The sequence below is a fragment of the Arvicanthis niloticus genome, chromosome 13, assembly GCF_011762505.2.
Source record: "Arvicanthis niloticus isolate mArvNil1 chromosome 13, mArvNil1.pat.X, whole genome shotgun sequence".
NCBI classification, from domain to species: Eukaryota; Metazoa; Chordata; class Mammalia; order Rodentia; family Muridae; genus Arvicanthis; species Arvicanthis niloticus.
Window position 1 is genome coordinate 50,594,607 of NC_047670.1, and position 17,195 is coordinate 50,611,801.

Below are 17,195 nucleotides of genomic sequence, written 5' to 3' on the forward strand. Positions count from 1 at the left end.
GGGAATAAGCCTGTGCTTCCTCAGCCTCATGGGACTGACTTCAAGATTTTGGACTGGTCAGAATCTAGGGGAGTAGCTAGTCTGACTAATTATGCTACTGGCTCTTGTCTCCACCTATCCTCTCCTCACCTGGACTCACACAGGTCATCAACCAAGATTCATATAGAAGTTGGGTGCTGTCTTGGATGATGTGAGTGCTCAGTCTGAAAGATCAAGGCCAGCTTGAGTAAAGAGCCTATTACACCATGTATTCACATGCCTTATGTCCTATTAGTAGGAAATATTAACATTCATCTACATTCTAAAAATGTGCCTTGTATCGGCTGTAATTTGACTAATTGTGTTTTAAAGGCCTATCCTAAACATTCTGTAGTGATTTTACAACAACTTGCTTTTGTGACGGTTCCTGTAAATATTACTGAAGATTGGTTTGATGACAAGGGTTTATGGGTAATTGAAGAGTTACCAAGGGCACTGGCCAGGCCTAAACACATGATTGGTTTATTATAATGGGTGTTGTAGCTTGGATTACTTTAATGGCCAGCCCTCCTTTCAGGTGATACCTACTCCACCATAAGCCACTGAATGGCTACAGGTTCCTTTTGGGGAGCAGGTGCTAGAGATCTCCTAAGGCAGCAATGATTAAAGGGGGTCCTGAGGACCTAGAACATCTCAGATCATGCACCTCCTAGGAGCTCCCTGACCATTGCATTCTCCCCTGCTCTGAGAGCATTTGAGGACTGGCCCCTGCCCTCATCCCTGTGTCTCAGGGTCTGGTCTCTGGGGAATCTCTGTGGGACCTCCAGAAATGTTGTGGATTATCCAGCAGAGAAGGCTGCTCAGACATGGGTTTAAGCCAACAAAGTTTTTATTAGCTGGCCAAAGACTACACTGGTTGTTCGGGATCCCAGTCTACCAAGCCTTTTTCAGGGTGAGTGTTTAAGCACAAAAACCATATCCTGGGTTGGCATACTTGAGTTAACAAGAACGGTTAACCAGAAGCACAACTACAGAAGCCAAAAAGCAAGGATAATACATTTCAGGATTTCCCAAAAGTATGGACTTTGATGAATTAGGTCTTTGTTTTTGTTTTGGCAGGTGGGTGATGTCTATGTGCTGAGTTTTATGGCCTGAACAGTACTGCCACCGTGGAGTCAATTGTTCTAAGGTCTGGGGCCTACTAAGATCTGGGAGCCTGTGTGTGGGAGGGACTCTCAGAACCTCAAATAAGTGATTGTGGGGTTAACTAGCCCTCCTGCTTGGAAAAGCTTGAGAGGTTTGGGGTGAGATGGAGTCCCCTATGCTCCTGAACACACCCTAGAGGGCCAGCTCTAACCAATCGGGTTGGATAGCTTGTGCTGAGTGTGCCCTAATTCTCTAATCGAACAAACCCAACTGAGGCCTTTTCTACTACTTTGCATTTAAGAATGCAAACCCAAGCACCAAGCCTGGAGTTCTTCCTCAGCATCTGAGTGTGAAGGCCAGGGTCTCCAGGCCCACTAGGCTGAAATTCAATTAAACTCTCCCAAGAAATGTATAGCCATGATCATCTGCTTGTTATGACTAACTGCTGGTTTGGTTTTCTAACTTGTTCATGCAGACATTCAGGGACTATTTTGAGATCACCTTCATTGTATAATCTTGGCAGAACAAAGCAATCTTGTGGGTTTTGCCCTTAAAACCTCTTCTTCCTGGACCCACTTCTGGGCAGCACGTCTCTGATTTGGGTTAGAGACTGTGGCCCTGCTAGCAACCTTAAAAATTTGCTTCATTATAATCTGAATTAAGTCTAGGGGGTCTTCGCTCATAATCTCCATAACAACTGGCTGTGGCTCAGTCACTGCAAACAGCACCTTCCAGTGTCCTGAGGTGGAAATCTATTTGCAGGGAGAATTTTTAACAACCTCATGCAAGAACGCGCCCCTGACAGTCTGCAAAACCGGGTAAGGTTAGCTGCAGCTTGTGGCATCGTGTGTGGTCTTGGTTGGGGCCAATTCCAATGACGCCACTATGACATCCTCCGAAGCTCAACACTTGGGCTCTCACACCTCTGCCTCGCGTGGAAATGAGGGCCTCTGCCGGGCTTTTCGGCCAATTTGAAAGCAGATCGTCCAGACTGGACTGTGTTGGGCCATTGGGCAGACACCCTCTGCTAGGAAGCTACAAGGCTTAAAGGCTTTGAGTGTTAAGAGGACACCGATGTGTGGTCCTCCGGGGTCCAGAGCGTCCCGGATTAGGGGGCGGGGCCTCCCAGAGGGGGAGCACTTCCGGCTGGTTCACGCGGGCTGCCTCCTCCCTTTCGCAAGGTGAGTGGTCGCCCCTGCCAATGGTTCCAACCTGGACCCTTCGTTTCATTCGCGTAGGTGCCTGCCTGTTTTTCCTGCAGTGACTTCGGACACCCCCCAGCCCGGGTCCTCTAAGTGGTTTCAATCTAGGGGACCCAGTAGAGCGACCCCACAGTGTCCGCCCCGCGCCTGCACCCAGCGTCTCCACCTTCCTGCAGGTGCTGATGCATCTTGCCCCATGTCATCCTCTCTCCCCCTTGTCACTTTGTGGAAGAAAACCAGGCTCTCTCTTTGGCCTTCATCCGTTTATGGCAAACCAAGTTAAGGAAAAATCCCCTCCCCTTTTTTATTTTTCTCAAGTCTTGTATAGTTCAGGCTGGCCTCGAACTTGCTGTGGAAACAAGGATGCCCTTGAACTTACCGTTTTGCAGTCTTCACATCCCAAGTGTTGGGATTAGAGGTATGCTCCGTTGCACCCAGTTTTTGTGGTGTTGGGGATTGGGCCAAGGTGTAAGGTGTGCTAAGCAAGCAATTCAACCAACTGAGCCCCATCCCCAGCCTGGAAATCAGCCTTTGTTACACACACACACACACACACACACACACACACACACACACTACCCCTGTGGGTGGTGCTGTGGGAAATCTGAGCTTGGGGATAGTAGCCTCAGACTCTTCAGGATCTGAGGAAAAGTTTTCCCTCGGAAATGCATCTCTTCTGGTTGTCATGAAGTACCCCCTTTAAAAATTAGATTTAGGATTCTGACACCTCACACTGTCTGGAGCCAGAGCCCCAGTTGTGGCACAGGAGTATTCGCTGCTAGAATACGCATTCTGTTCTCTGCAGGCTATATTGGGAAGAACATTCTGGATACTGTACTGAGAAGCCAAGGATGGGGCTCAGTTGGTCGAGCCTTTGGGGCCACGCTGCCTTGCTGGGGAGGCTGCCAGTCATCATGAGGGTTTCACACTGAATAAGCATTCAGGCTTTTGCACGATGGGCCCTGCAGCTCCTCAGGAGGTCACCTGCCTTTTCTTGGCAACCTTCTCTTGCTAAGAAGAGAAGCTAAGGATCACCTAGGACCGCTCAGAGGAGCTGGCACGGTGCTCTTCAACAATCTCTTCCCACCATCCTCCTTGGTTTTCATTGCCCTCAGGTGTCTCCTAGGGCTCAGCAAGATGGCGGCACTAGAGGATGTTGAGGAGTCCCTTCCTGTCTTAGCACTCAGCAGTCTCTCATCACCAGGGACACCAGCACCGTGGAGCACTCCATGGGCACCCTCATGGTATTTGCTCCAGACTGCTAGGCCCCTCTGCCTCACTTCTACCCCATGAGACTGATCTGACCTGTGTTTGGCTGGCTGAGGAAGGGAATGTGCACTTAGCTCATTCAGACCTGGAGCCTCTGGGAAGAGCCCTGAGGGAGTGGTGGGAGGTAGCAGTGGTAGACGACACCCTCAGACTGACCCCAGGGAACAACCCCCTGAGTAGGTTTCTTCCTCAGTATAAAAGGGAAAATGGCCTCAGAATGGGCCCCGTTTTAGGAAGAGATCTCCCTCTCACAGCACATCCTCGACCAGGAAGAGAGGCAGCATTCTTCCCTGGCTAATTTGGGTATGCTTGCCTCATGACTTGCAGGGACAAGAGCTGCCATCCTGGATTCACTCCAACGGGCTGGCCTCATTAGTCAACCAGTAAAGTCGAAGTATTAGGGGTCCCGACTCTGTCGTGCCACTGAGCACACCTCAGGTCTCAGGGGCCATGTAGTCCAGAGGCTTCATCCCTGAGGCACATAGGAAGCTTCACTGTTCTCTTGAGATGCCAGTGAGGAGAAGATCCCACATGGGACCAGCTCTCTGTGCGGGTCTAGTCATCTCGTGGCTAATACAGTGAAGCTGTGCTTTATGGAAGGCAGCTGTGCTCTGTGCTAGGCTCCCTTAGGTGATGCCAAAGCCTATGCACAGCTTACAGATGGACAGTCACGGTTGAGGACAGAGAGATCACACTTCCCTGGGGAACCACAGGGGTCAACCCCAGACCACGTAGGGACCCCAAGCCCTGTCCTGTTTGCTGCCTGGCTCCAGGACCCTTCTGCCTATTCCTAGAACAATTCTTAGACAGGGCCGGACAGCATTATGCTGTTCCTGGTGGCCTGTGAACAAGTAAACAAAGTGGGCTCTGGACTAAGGGATGGTTGTTGGTGACAGGGACTTTACCAAGTCATAGTGGAGCTTGGGAAGGCACTGAGTGTCTGGAGGTAGATGAGGGAACAGCCACCACCCCTTGCGCAGATATACAGGTGACAGGTGGTCTCTATGCCTGCTTCCTAGCAGCCAGCAAGGTCGGGGCTGCCTCTCACAGTGCAAACTGTTCTCCTACTTTCAAAGGCCCATGGATTCCATTTTTGTTTGTCTTCTTTTGGTTTTGGGTTTTTTTGGGGGTGGGGTGGGGGGAATAGGGTCTCACAGCATTGTCTCCCTGCCTTAGCCCCCTGAGTCAGTGGAATTACCTTGTGTCACAACATTTGGGCTCATTCTGCACATTCTTTACCAGAGAAGACCCCAATGTTTTGAAACCTGCCTGCAGTTCTGCCAGGATTTCTTGGAACCTTGGGCTCTTAAAGAGGCCCATCCAGAATATCTAGGTCCCATCAGCCTGCAAAGTGACCTTTTACACGGTCATTTCAGGGTCCTTTGGGAGTAGCAGTAGGTGAAGAAAAGCACAAGGAAAGGGCACACAAGGGTCTCTATGCCAAGGGCCTCTAGGAAAGGCTCCACGCCACAGCCCAGTCCACCCTGGCTAACCTCCGAGCAGGAGGCCAGAGGGGATAAAGCAGTCCTTCTAGGTTCTCCCTAACTTTGTAGACACAGACAAGCCGGGGCTGTCTTATAATGCTAAGAACTGAGAAGATGGGACTGTGGGGCAGCTGCAGGGCTGTGTGCAAAGAAAGAGCAAGGATGGGTGGAAAGGAGGCAAGACCAGAGTCAGCCAGGGCATCAGCCAGCATGGCACAGGCACAAGAGCTGTCTGAGCAGCTGGGCTTGTGCTTGCCTACAGAACTAATGGAGAAGGAGTTCCTTGAGAGGCTTTACTTGAATGGGCAAGCCAAGGCAGTGGCACCTCACCCATCTGAACTTCTCTTTGGGGACATAAGGAGATGCTGGGTGGGTGAGGCATGTACAGTGTATTGGGGTCTTGGCCCCAGAGCCTTGGAGTCTTTTTCTAAGTTTAGGAAGGAGGAAAGGGGCAGGATGCTGCTCTCTGGAGAGGAGGGCCCGAGCCTTAGTCCCCTGCCTCCAGGCTCTCCTTGTTCCATCCCTGAGGTGCCTTCCCACACCGCAGACCCAGACCTCCAAGAAAGAGAAAAAGTAGAGATTCCCCAGAGACCCCTGGCTTGGTGAGTGAGCAGACCACCTCCCCTCAGGCAGCCTTGGGAAGCCCCAGCTGGATGCAACACAGCACTTCCCTGGATGTGCCGGGGGCTAGGCCATCCTGCCTGGGTCTCAGCTTGAGCCTAGCTACCCATTTTTTGTCTACTCGTAGAGGCTGGGTGAGCGAGGGATTGACTGTGACTGATCAAAGCCATAGCTGGTTCCTATGGAACTGTGAATCAGGCCTAGCCCCGTCCAGATCTGATCTCTTTGGCAGGGCAGGCCTCAGGCATTCTTACCATCTCAGCCTGAAGGACCACTTTTGAGAGTTCTCAGAGTTCCAGGTCCTTGCTAGCTCTTAGTAGCAACCTGTACCTCCTTTTCCCAGCTAAGAGAGGCATCACAGGACAAGTTAGCCACCAGTGAGGCTCCTCCACCTCAGGGCCTCCAAAAGGCGGGGGTCTGGCTGCTCCTGACACCATCTTTCTAAGTCTTCTGGCACACCCCTCTCCCCATCTTCTACACACACACACACTCCCCCACCCAGCCTCTCCTCCTCCTCTGAATAGGCCCCATTCAGGTTTTCCCTGGGCTCAGGTCCTAGAATGCCACAGTAGGAATGAGACTGGGAGATGTCTGCCATTTCTCCTTTCAGACTCTGAGTGGCAGCCTGAGAAGACTCCAGCATCTCTCAACTCCTGCAGCAGTCTTGGAGATGGGCCGACCTCAGATGGAAGGGCGCTGAGGGGCCTCTTGAAGAGCCTTCCCGGCATGTCTAAGTGTGGGGACAGTGTTGGCCAGGAATGTAGCTTGGAGCAGCCAGCAGGCTTGCTTCCAGGAACCATGCCCTGCTCTCAGAAAAGAGACACATGGCACTCGGTATTCTTGCCCCAGGGAGCCCCAAGCACTGAGGGTAGCGCCAAGAAGACTGCTGAAATGGGCAGTGGTTTGGGTCGAGACTGCCGGAGGGCGGGCTCACGGGGCACCAAGGCACACCGCTGTGAGGCCTGTGGTAAGAGCTTCAAGTACAACTCTCTTCTGCTAAAGCACCAGCGCATCCACACGGGGGAGAAGCCCTACACCTGTCATGAGTGCGGCAAGCACTTCCGGAGCTGGTGGGGCTTCATGCAGCACCAGCGCATCCATACAGGCGAGAAGCCCTATGAGTGCGGCCAGTGTGGCCAGGCCTTTAGCCAAAGCTCACACTTCACAGAGCACCTGCGGGTCCACAATGGCGAGAGGCCCTACAAGTGTGGCGAATGTGGTCACGCCTTCAGCCAGAGCTCCAACCTGGTGCGCCACCAGCGGCTGCACACTGGGGAAAAGCCATATGTCTGCAGCCAGTGTGGCAAGGCCTTCATCTGGAGCTCCGTGCTCATTGAACACGTGCGCATTCACACGGGCGAGAAGCCCTACAAGTGCGAAGACTGCGGCAAGGCCTTCCGAGGACGGTCACACTTCTTCCGGCACTTACGGACCCACACGGGTGAGAAGCCCTTCACCTGCGGCACCTGTGGCAAAGCTTTTGGCCAGAGCTTTCAGCTCATCCAGCACCAGAGGGTGCATTACCACGAGTAGCACTCACCCCAATAAAGTTTGGGTAAATCTGCTCTTAGTGAGATGGGGATGCTTTACAGGGACACAGCAGGACATGTCCTGTGTCCAGGTGAGATGGCTAAAGAAATTCCACTTTATGGTAGGTATTTAACTTGGAACCCACTGGCCATTTCTCTCTGACTCCAGTTCCTGGAAGATCCCAGTAACCCCGACTCAGTAACTCCTACCCAAAAATGTATAGCCATGACCATCTACTTGTTATGACATGACTGACTGCTCTTTTGGCTACTGTACCCCACTTGTGCAGACATTCAGGCCTATTTTGAGGTCGCCCCTGACTACCTAACCTTGGCAGAGCAGCACAGCTCCTGGCTTGCTTGTGCAGACACTCAATGTGGGTTTTGCCATTACAGATCCTTCCCTCACCACTTTGCACAGCAGTCTCTAGTTTGGCTCAGAGACTGGTGTCCTTCTAGTGGTTTCAATAAATGTATTCCTAATTATAATCCAGATTGAGTCTGTGGTCTTTTCCTGGGGTTCTAGAACTCTATAACATTCAGGGGGGCTTGTCCAGGATCCCTGGGAGACCCCATACACAGGGTCAGGGGTTTCAGGATAGGTCCTAAGCTGGGTGAGGCCTGGGAAAGCCTGGCATCAAGGCTACCCCAAATTTAGAGTCACTAGTCGGCAACAGGCCTAGAGGGGTGTGAGTACATTGTGGACTTGGAGGCCCAGGGGAACCCCAGATTGACCATTGCAGATCTGTAAGCAAAACAAAAGTAAAAGTTATTGTCCAACACGTATTTGAAACCCGGAGTAATTGGTTAGTTGTTCTGGGAGTCCTGGGTAGATAAGCAGGAGATCAGACATGATCATAGACCCAGACTCCAGGGACAGAGTGGCGGATATCCTGCTGCCCCCCTTTCACATACCCCCACCCCCGGTTCTGGCATATGAGTGAAGATAGCCACCACATGTCTGTGTTTTTCTGGTCTCCAGGGACTGTGTAGACGTTTTGCTCAGTAGGTCTGTGTTTTCCGGTATGCTTCTGAGTTTTGGTGCAGCACGGGAAACCAAACCTTATAGATGCTGCCCCTCCCTGTAGGATCTCCGCTCTCTCCTGAGTTTGCTATTTCCCAGCTCCCTTCAGGAACTTGCTCTCTCTTGCTAACTTCCTCCTGCAGCTTACTCTGCCTATAACCATGGCTACTTGTCTCTCCTCACCTTGTCCTAGGAGCTGCCTGCTCTGTCTCTGGCTCACTGGAGCCTGCTGTTTAAGTTCCACAGGTACCTCAGGCAACTCTTGTTTGCCATCCTTTTTTCTAGCTCTGCTTCCGAAGGACATATTTTTCCTGCTTGCTTTCTCTCTTAGCTGGCTCCTGTCTCTGCCCATGGAGGTCTGGCTACTGCCACCCCCTGCCCTGCTAAGCCCCACCCCCACCCCCGTGCCCAGCACAGCCCTTACAGGCCCCATAAGCCCGCTATTCTTCCACCAGCTGCTCGATGTGCCAGTGGCCCACACCCAGAATGTCTTTATCTCTAAGCCTTCTTTGTTCTCTGCTTGCTCTGGTCACCAGATTTGGTTTTGCAGGGATTCAGGGTCTTTTGGGTATGGATGATATTGAGATCTTCTATGCCGTTCTACTTTATTAAAAGCCGACTCTGGGGTTGCATTTATGGTCTCTCTCTCATGACCCAAGCATGCTTGTTTAAACGTTTTCTGTAGAATCTCTGTCTTGGGTCAGACAGGCCTCCTGCCTCTGTCAGCAAAAGGAAAAAACAAACAGCCCAGGAAAGACACCAGGTGCTTTAAAAAGTAAACTGTCCAATAGAGTTACAGCTACTTACCTCTTCTCCTTTCCTTGGTTTTACTTTGCTCTCACAGACTTTTGTTAAAATACAAACTTATCTCAAGACTTGTAAGACTATTATATAGACTTTCTGTGCCTTAAGATTTATAAGTTTATTGGATATGGTTAAAAACCTGTAAACACAAAAGCAACCTGATGCCAACACTTTCTAAGTTCCCACTAGTGTCTTGTTTTTATAGTTTTCTGTTTAATGTCCTCTAGGTTACAGCTACTTACAATACTCTGCAACTTGATGACCTTAAAAGAAGAAAAAAAAAAAAAAAACCCATGAAGCTTTTCAGGTTGTCTGCCTCCATCTGCAGACACACAAACTGATTATGAAGTAAAATAAAAAGCCCTTTGTCTAAAATCTCTCATTAATAACTCCAGATAGTCTTGCTTAAAATAATCAGAGCTGGGCTCGTTAAAAGTTAATGTTCTGTGGCTGGAGCGATGGCTCAGAGGTTGAGAGCACTGGTTGGTCTTGCAGAGGACCTCAGTTCAGTTCCCAGCACCCACATGGTGGCTCACAACTGTCTGTAATTCCAGTTCCGGGGGATCTCACACCCTCACACAGACATGTGCAGTCAAAACACCAATACACATGAGTTGAAAATAAATCTTTTTTAAAAGTTAATATTCCTTCAAAGGCAGAGATGGACACGTCATTGTCTCTTCACTCGAGTTTCCAGTCACTCCTCCCAGCTACTTATACGCCATGAGCCCGGAAACTGCATGAGGCCTCAAGGTTTGTTCGGAAAACTAGGGTGTGCAGGCTAAGAGCTAAGAATAAAGAGAGAGGCCACCTACATAGCAACCGAAAGCTGTTACACATACTGGGTAAAAGCTTCCCATGTTGTCTAACACCTCTTTAGGAAAAATTTCTTACAACAAATGGTATATTTATTTGTTACTGTGTGTCTCGTGCTATTTAAATTTTTAAATAAAAAATTATATAACAATTAGGATGGCTAAATGTAATTACAGATTACAAATGTCTAACTCTGCCTTCTTCCCCTTTTCTTAGTTCTTGTTAGAAAGGAAAAAAGAAAAGAAAAGAAAAGAAAAGAAAAGAAAAGAAAAGGTCCTGCATCACAATGACAGCTATGCAGAGCTCCTGATAAGCTGTAAACTTTCTTTCTCTCAGGATCTGTAAGACCTTGGGGGGGGGGATGTAAAACTCCAAGAAAAAAAATATTTAATGATTAAGATTTTCAACTTTTTAATGTTATAAATGTCTACTCAGGTTAAAAGACACTTAGAGATAATATGTCTAACCTCCTGGTCTTTGGTAACTTTGTTAAACTAATATCTGGATAAACTGAGTCATACAAAAAAACTGTGATATAAAAAGATATAAAAAAGAAAGAAAGAAAGGAAGGAAGAAAGGAAGGAAGGAAGGAAGGAAGAAAGAAAGAAAGAAAGAAAGAAAGAAAGAAAAGTAAGTCCCCCAATCTCTCTGTGGGACTGTACTTATGGTTTAAAGTTTTGTTTTGATTCTAAAAGATTCTCAGTTAAATCTTCAATTCAAAATTCTAAGGCTAAAACTTTACAAGGATAAAACTATATAAAATCTTATAAAAGCTGTTAAATTACTATAAACTATTAAAGATAATTAAGACACACAACAGTCAGTTGCCTCATAAATGACCAAGTTCTTTAATGTGCTCCAGATTATATTTGTAGTCATGCTAAACGCAAGTAATTCCCTTACAGAGACAAGTTTACCCTTCTGTATGTTTTCAAGGGTAAGCCTAAAGTAACAAAAAAATAAAGTTTGTTTGAAATCAGATATATCAAATAGACTAGATGCTGGGCCTCAAATTCCTCAGATCTGCTAAATATGGCATTTAAAATGTTTAAATAAGAAGAAAATTCCCAAAATAGACAAAAATGCCAGCTCCTACGAAGGGCTCTAAGGTCTTCTCTGAAGACTATGTTGAGGCACAGAAGACCCGCGTGGATTATGACGGTGCTAACCACCGGGCAAATACTTGCTCCGTGCTTTGCCTACCTCCGGGCCCCTGCCTAAACTATGAACAAGCAGGGCACCGGAGAACTGACACCTCTCTTTGCCTTGCCAAGGTAGGTCAATCTCTCATGTTCTTCTTCCACAGGAATGTATCTCAACCTTCTGGGCCTGGCAACTGAAGGCAGCCAGAGTTAATGCTGCCCTGTGTGATAGCCAAAGACATCTGCCTCTGTTTGAAACCTGCCCCTGACCTCTGCCTCAAATGAAACCATGGAGATCACCATGGGGGAGCCCAGGGTAACTATCCAGGTAGTGGGTAAGTCTGTCATTCTAATTGACAGAGAGGCCATTGGGATATACCTCCTGCTCAATTTTAGCCTTATCAGATCTTTGATGATGGTGATGGCTATCTGTCACTTTATCAGATCGACAACAGCAAGTACCCAGATCACACCCCAGCCCTGACACACACAAACACACACACACACACACACACACACACACACATACACACACACACACAGCTGCAACTGCCTAGTCAGTTCATGTAAAAAAAAAATCAGGCCTTGCTTTTTCTAGAACTATTAAGTCTCTTGCTAAAAAAGGCAAACTTCAAAACAGGTCTCAATGTAATTTTTACTATTCCTTTTTCTTTCTTTCTTTCTTTCTTTTCTTTTTCTTTTTTTTTTTTTTTTTTTTTTTTTTTTTTTTTTTTTTTTTTTTTTTTTTTTTTTTTTGTCTTTTCCAGACAGGGTTCTCTGTGCAGCCCTGGCTGCCCTAGAACTCACTCTGTAGAACAGGCTGGCCTTGAACTCAAGGATTCACCTACCTCTGCAGGTGTGCCAGTACCACCCAGCAATACCTGCTCTTCAATGACTGCGCTCAGTAGCCAACCACCTATGATTCGTAGTAAATAACTGAATTAAAAAGTATTTGGAGTTTATAAAAGTTATGAGGGTCTAGGGAAATTCACTGTGTATTTAAAGCACATTGTAAAGGTCTAAGGATGTGAAAGTTAAATAAATTGTGTGCCTCTAAGAAAGTAATGTAAAATATATAACAAACTTTGTAAAGTTTCAGGTTTTCTTTCCTTCTTGCTATGCTGTTGTTATTCTAAGACGTCAGAAGTTCCGAGTTTTAACATTAACCATGGAGTTCTAATAAGCTGCTGATCTGGCTCTGGAAAAGCACTGACTACAGTTACCATACCCACGAGCTCACACTGAAAAGCACTGGCTACGGTCACCATACCCACGAGCTCACACTGAAAAGCACTGGCTACGGTCACCACACCCACGAGCTCACTTTTTACAATGTCCTGTGCTTGTCTTCTACGTATACACAGTGTTCCTGATAGTGCTGAAAACACTGCTGACCAAACTATATATCCAGCCAGGAACAGAGGAAAGAGTGTTCATGCTTTTAGCCCAGAATCATTTTTGGGTCCCCAAGCTTTTGCAATGGCTCAAAGGCATGGGTCAGCTCCAGCTGTTTGCAGACACTGGTTAACTGCTGCTTCTATAATGAGGATTTCAGGGCGGATCACCAACAGCGGTGATGCTAATCTACCTAAAACTTTCTCTGTTTGTTGACTTTAAAAAATATTTCATGTAAGCTTCAGGGGAGTTGCAACTTGGACCCACCTGCCTGACAGACTCCAGATAAGTACTCCTGTCAGTCCATAACCTAAGCTTCTCCACCTAAAGTCTCTATCTGTCCCAGCAGATTTCCAATCAACTACAAACTGCAAACTACTCCACAGTGACTGCACCCCTATACTTGCTCAAATCTAATGTGCACCAGATGCTTCTAACAAAATGTCCTACCAGCTTGAGCCCCAACTTTAGGTCAGCATTCCAATCTGTTCCCAGACTACCTGTACTCCGCTAGCTCCATACAGTCCAGCAAAACCTGGGCAGCAAACCAGAGGTACCCCATCCCCCGGCCTTTGACCAGCTTTGTAGCCTTCCTGAGCCCTGACAACAAAGTCCCAATTTTTAGCTGACATGCAGTTATAGAACACAGTACTTTGTCCCTTACCATTAACTAAAGGCTGGAATGTTAGGTCCAAAGGAAACTAGTTCCTCTCTACCAAAAGGAGGTCACTTCTGTTCTCTCTGGCAAAATGGACAAATAGCTATCTCTGACGCCTGTCAGCATAGCAAGGCTCCTGCTGTCCTCCAGGATCCTTCGGTATTACAAATACTTGTTAAAATTAGAGAGTTACAAAAAAGGTTACTCATCTGGGTGTGATGGCACACGCCTTTAATCCCAGCACTTGGGAGGCACAGGCAGGCACACAGTGAGTTTCAAGACAGCCAGGATTACACAGAGAAACCCCATCTCAAAAAAAAACCAAACCAAACCACCACTAAAACACAAAAAGGGTTACTCAAAATAGCGGTTGGGATTTAACTGACTGGCTTACTTCATGGTTACCAAATTTGACCTTGATGCTTATTTTCTCCCTTTGCTTTACACATCCTAATTCTCCTTTGTAAACATCGATGTCAAACACTATTGATACCAGGAGGCCTAAGTTTAAATTCCCCACCCCACTCTAACAGAGCCATTAGGGACGATGATGGGAAAAAAAAAAAAACAACAACAACAACAACAAAAAACCCTCTATTTCATGCTAGGAATCCATCTTGGTACCCACAAGCCATTTGTCTCTGACTCCAATCCCTGAAAGGTAAGTTCCCAGTAACCCTGACTCAGTCACTCCCACCCAGAAATGTACAGCCATGTCCATCTGTTATGTCACACTGCCTGTTCTTTGGGCTTCTCTAACCTGCTTATGCAGACATTCAAGGCCTCTTTTGAGGTCGCCCTGACTACCTAACCTTAGCAGAGCAGCACAGCTCCTGGCTTTGTTCGTGCAGACACTCAAGGTCTTCTTGTGGGTTTTGCCTTTTAAAACTCCTTCCCTCAACCCATTTGCACAGCAGTCTCTAGTTTTGCTCTGACATTGTCGTCTTACTAGCAGTTTCAGTAAGCTTAACTATACGTTAAATGAAAGTCTTTTCTTAAGGGTCTTGAACTCCGTAACACAAGCTCCTGGCCTGAGTGTTAGGAGTGGCCACGTCTGCCTACAGCCAGAATAACATAAAATGGAGACCCTGGGGAGTAGGTGAGTGCCTGGAACAAATGAAGACAGGGTCAGCTTGCCCATAGGTGCTCACATTCTCCAAGCTGTCCTGAAGGCCAGGTAGACTGTCCTCCATCCTGACATGGGAGCCTGCCATGGTGTCCCCTCACATAACTGGATCTGGTGCTTTCTAACCATAGCACGGTCTCCCCCATCAGCCCTCACTCGTTAGCTTTCCCACCTCCTTGCAGCCCCACTGAAGAGGCTGCAATATAATCTGCTTCTAGATTTGCATCACTCCAACCAAACTTCAAAGTTCTAGCCAGTTAAGCAGCCATGTATAATTTCCATATAGATGCGCCTTTTTCCTTCTAGTTGATTAGACTGGCCATGGCCAGTGCTGAAACCTTCTGGTTGGAGCAGAGGGTTCCTGGTTGGCACCTCGGGGCTATGGTGGGCTCAGTGGTATAAATGCTCCTTGACAGCAGGCATGGCCACTGACACTGAGAACAGGGGCAGAACTGGGCCATGGAGTACAGGGCAAGGCTGCAAGGCTTCTTGAAAGCAATGGACAGTCTAGAGAGTCAGGGTGGTCAGCAGCTGCAAGGTAGGAGGTAGTCTCTGCCTGGCCCATGGTAGGACTGGGATCACCCAGTTCAAAGTCATAGCTGGTGCTGTCACTCAGGTTATGCATGGTATTTGCGGAGGCCAGAGGTGTGGCTCTCCGCTGTCTTAGCTTTTTTTTTTTTTTTTTTTTTGATAGGTCTCTCTACATAGTTCTTGCTGTCCTGAACTCACTATGCAGACTAGGCTGTCCTTGAACTCACAGAGATCTGCTTACCTCTGCCTCCTATATGCTGGGATTAAAGAATATGTCCAGTTGTTCTCCAGTTTCTTTGAGGTACTCAAGTCCATCAAAGAAAGAGAACTGTTTATGAACTTAGTGTTAGTTGGGGTTTTACTGCTGTGAACAGACACCATGATCAAAGTATCTCTTACAGCCAGGCGGTGATGGCGCACATCTTTAATCCCAGCACTTGGGAGGCAGAGGCAGGCGGATTTCTGAGTTTGAGGCCAGCCTGGTCTACAGAGTGAGTTCCAGGACAGCCAGGACTACACAGAGAAGGGCTGGCTTACAGGTTCAGACGTTCAGTTCAGTGTCAAGGCAGGAGCATGGCATCATCCAGGCAGGCATGGTGCATGAGAAGCTGAGAGTTCTACGTCTACATCTGAAGGCTGCTAGGAGAAGACTGAATTCCAGGCAGCTAGGATGAGGGTCTTAAAACCCATGCCCATAGTGACACACCTCCTCCAACAAGGCCACACCCACTCCAAGGTCACACCTCCAAATAGTGCCACTCCGTGGGCCAAGCATATACAAACCATAACAAACTTGAAGGAAACAAAACCAGAATTCATAAACTCACTAACGGGGCCAGTCTGGATGGTTCAAGCATAAATTCCAGCTACCGGAAGGTGGGCAAGAGGATCACTTAAGCCCAGGAGTTTGAAGCAAGCCTGAGTAGCAGAGATAGCTCTCAAAACACAGGAGTGCAAAAGGGCTGAAAGGAGCATTGCATTAAATACAGCGTCTTATTCACTTCATTTTGCCCATTCTCGATTTCTTTTCTTCCTCCCTCCCTTCCTTCCTTCCTTTCCTCCTTCCTTCCTTCCTTCTTCCCTCCCTCCTTCCTTCCTTCCTTCCTTTAACCCAAGGTTTCATTATGCCATCTCTGGCCTATGCTTCAGGGCTCAGGCAATTCACCACAGCCAAGAGCAGCCTACAGGCAGGGGCTGCCACACCCATCAGAGAACTAAAACATAAGAGGTCTTGAGAGTGGGAGGATAGCCCAAACTAAAGACAAAGCGGAGGAAATTCTGTTACCAGACAGAAAGGGTGGGTGCAGCTCTGTGCAGCACTTGCTCAGTGTGTCCCCGACCTTCTGTAAAGCCAAGCCTACATTGCTTTGGCTTCCTCCCCAGGCTGCAAGCCCTGCACTGATGCCTTTACCTCCTAAATCCCATGGTTCCTTTTTCTTACTGTCCAAGCACAGTAAGGCCTGGCATGGGGGAAGGGATGGATGTGAGCAGGCCACAGAGCAACTGTGGAAGAGCCAGATCCTGCTGGCTGAGACCTGTAATTATGGCTGCTACTGGCACATACCAGCCACTGTGAGAGCATTCTAGGCATGGAGGGTCACCAATAACCACACTTTTCTGGAGTCCTCTGGGCTTGTTATGGGGCTTACATGGGAAACCGAAACTCCACTTTAATTCATGCAGTAGGGTACAGAACTCCAGGGATGGCACTGGAGCAAAGAAGCAGACAGCTGCAGGCACGCCCAGGCAACAGAGCCCAAAAAGACAGTGACTCCAGAGGACACAGAAACTCAAGGAGCGGAATGTTGGGGGCCGACTTTTAGCAGAAAGCGGCTATCAGCTTTGCAGCCATCTTGAGCCATATACCCTGACATGAGATTTAAATTACAATAGCCTACAACAGCTGAGAACACTCGGATAATCTTGGTTTAGATACCTTGAGATTAAAGGTGTGTGAGATTAAAGGTGTGTGACTTAATAGTATACTTAGAAGTATAGAGATCAGGGTTAGAGACAAGACCTAAGGGCATGATTAAAGGTGTAACTTAGAGGCGTGGCTTAGAAGTGAGACATATAAAAGGCAGAGACAGAACAGATCAGATTTGAGACGATAGAAGACATTAGTCAGACTATAGAAGACAGAACCAGAGATCAGAGAATACATAGACTGAGATCAGAGACTATAGAGGGATCATCAGAGACGAATCTCAGACATTAGGGAGACACAGCAGAGAGAAGACATTAGGGAGACATCAGATGAGAGAGAGAGATTCATACACATCAGACATTAGGTAGAATCTGCCGTCACCCTCGCTCTTGCTGAACCCCCGACCTGAAGACCGGAGCAGCAGCTTGGGCCGGGATACAACGACCGCCCAAACGTGGGTCGGCCTGGGCCTCAACATTTTGCCTGGGCTGCAACATTTTTTGGCCACCCCAACGTGGGACTAGTGCGGTCCCCAACAGCGG

General features: G+C 48.0%; 1 protein-coding gene across 1 annotated transcript; it reads left to right on the forward strand.

Moving 5' to 3' along the window:
- The first annotated feature begins 2,766 nt into the window (after positions 1-2,766).
- Positions 2,767-7,719, forward strand: Gli4 (GLI family zinc finger 4). The gene is given in 5 exon segments (XM_034516889.2): positions 2,767-3,538; positions 3,540-3,571; positions 5,586-5,659; positions 5,661-5,682; positions 6,312-7,719. Coding segments are annotated over 5 exon segments (1,125 nt in total). The 5' UTR covers positions 2,767-3,464; the 3' UTR covers positions 7,235-7,719.
- The last annotated feature ends 9,476 nt before the right edge of the window (positions 7,720-17,195 follow it).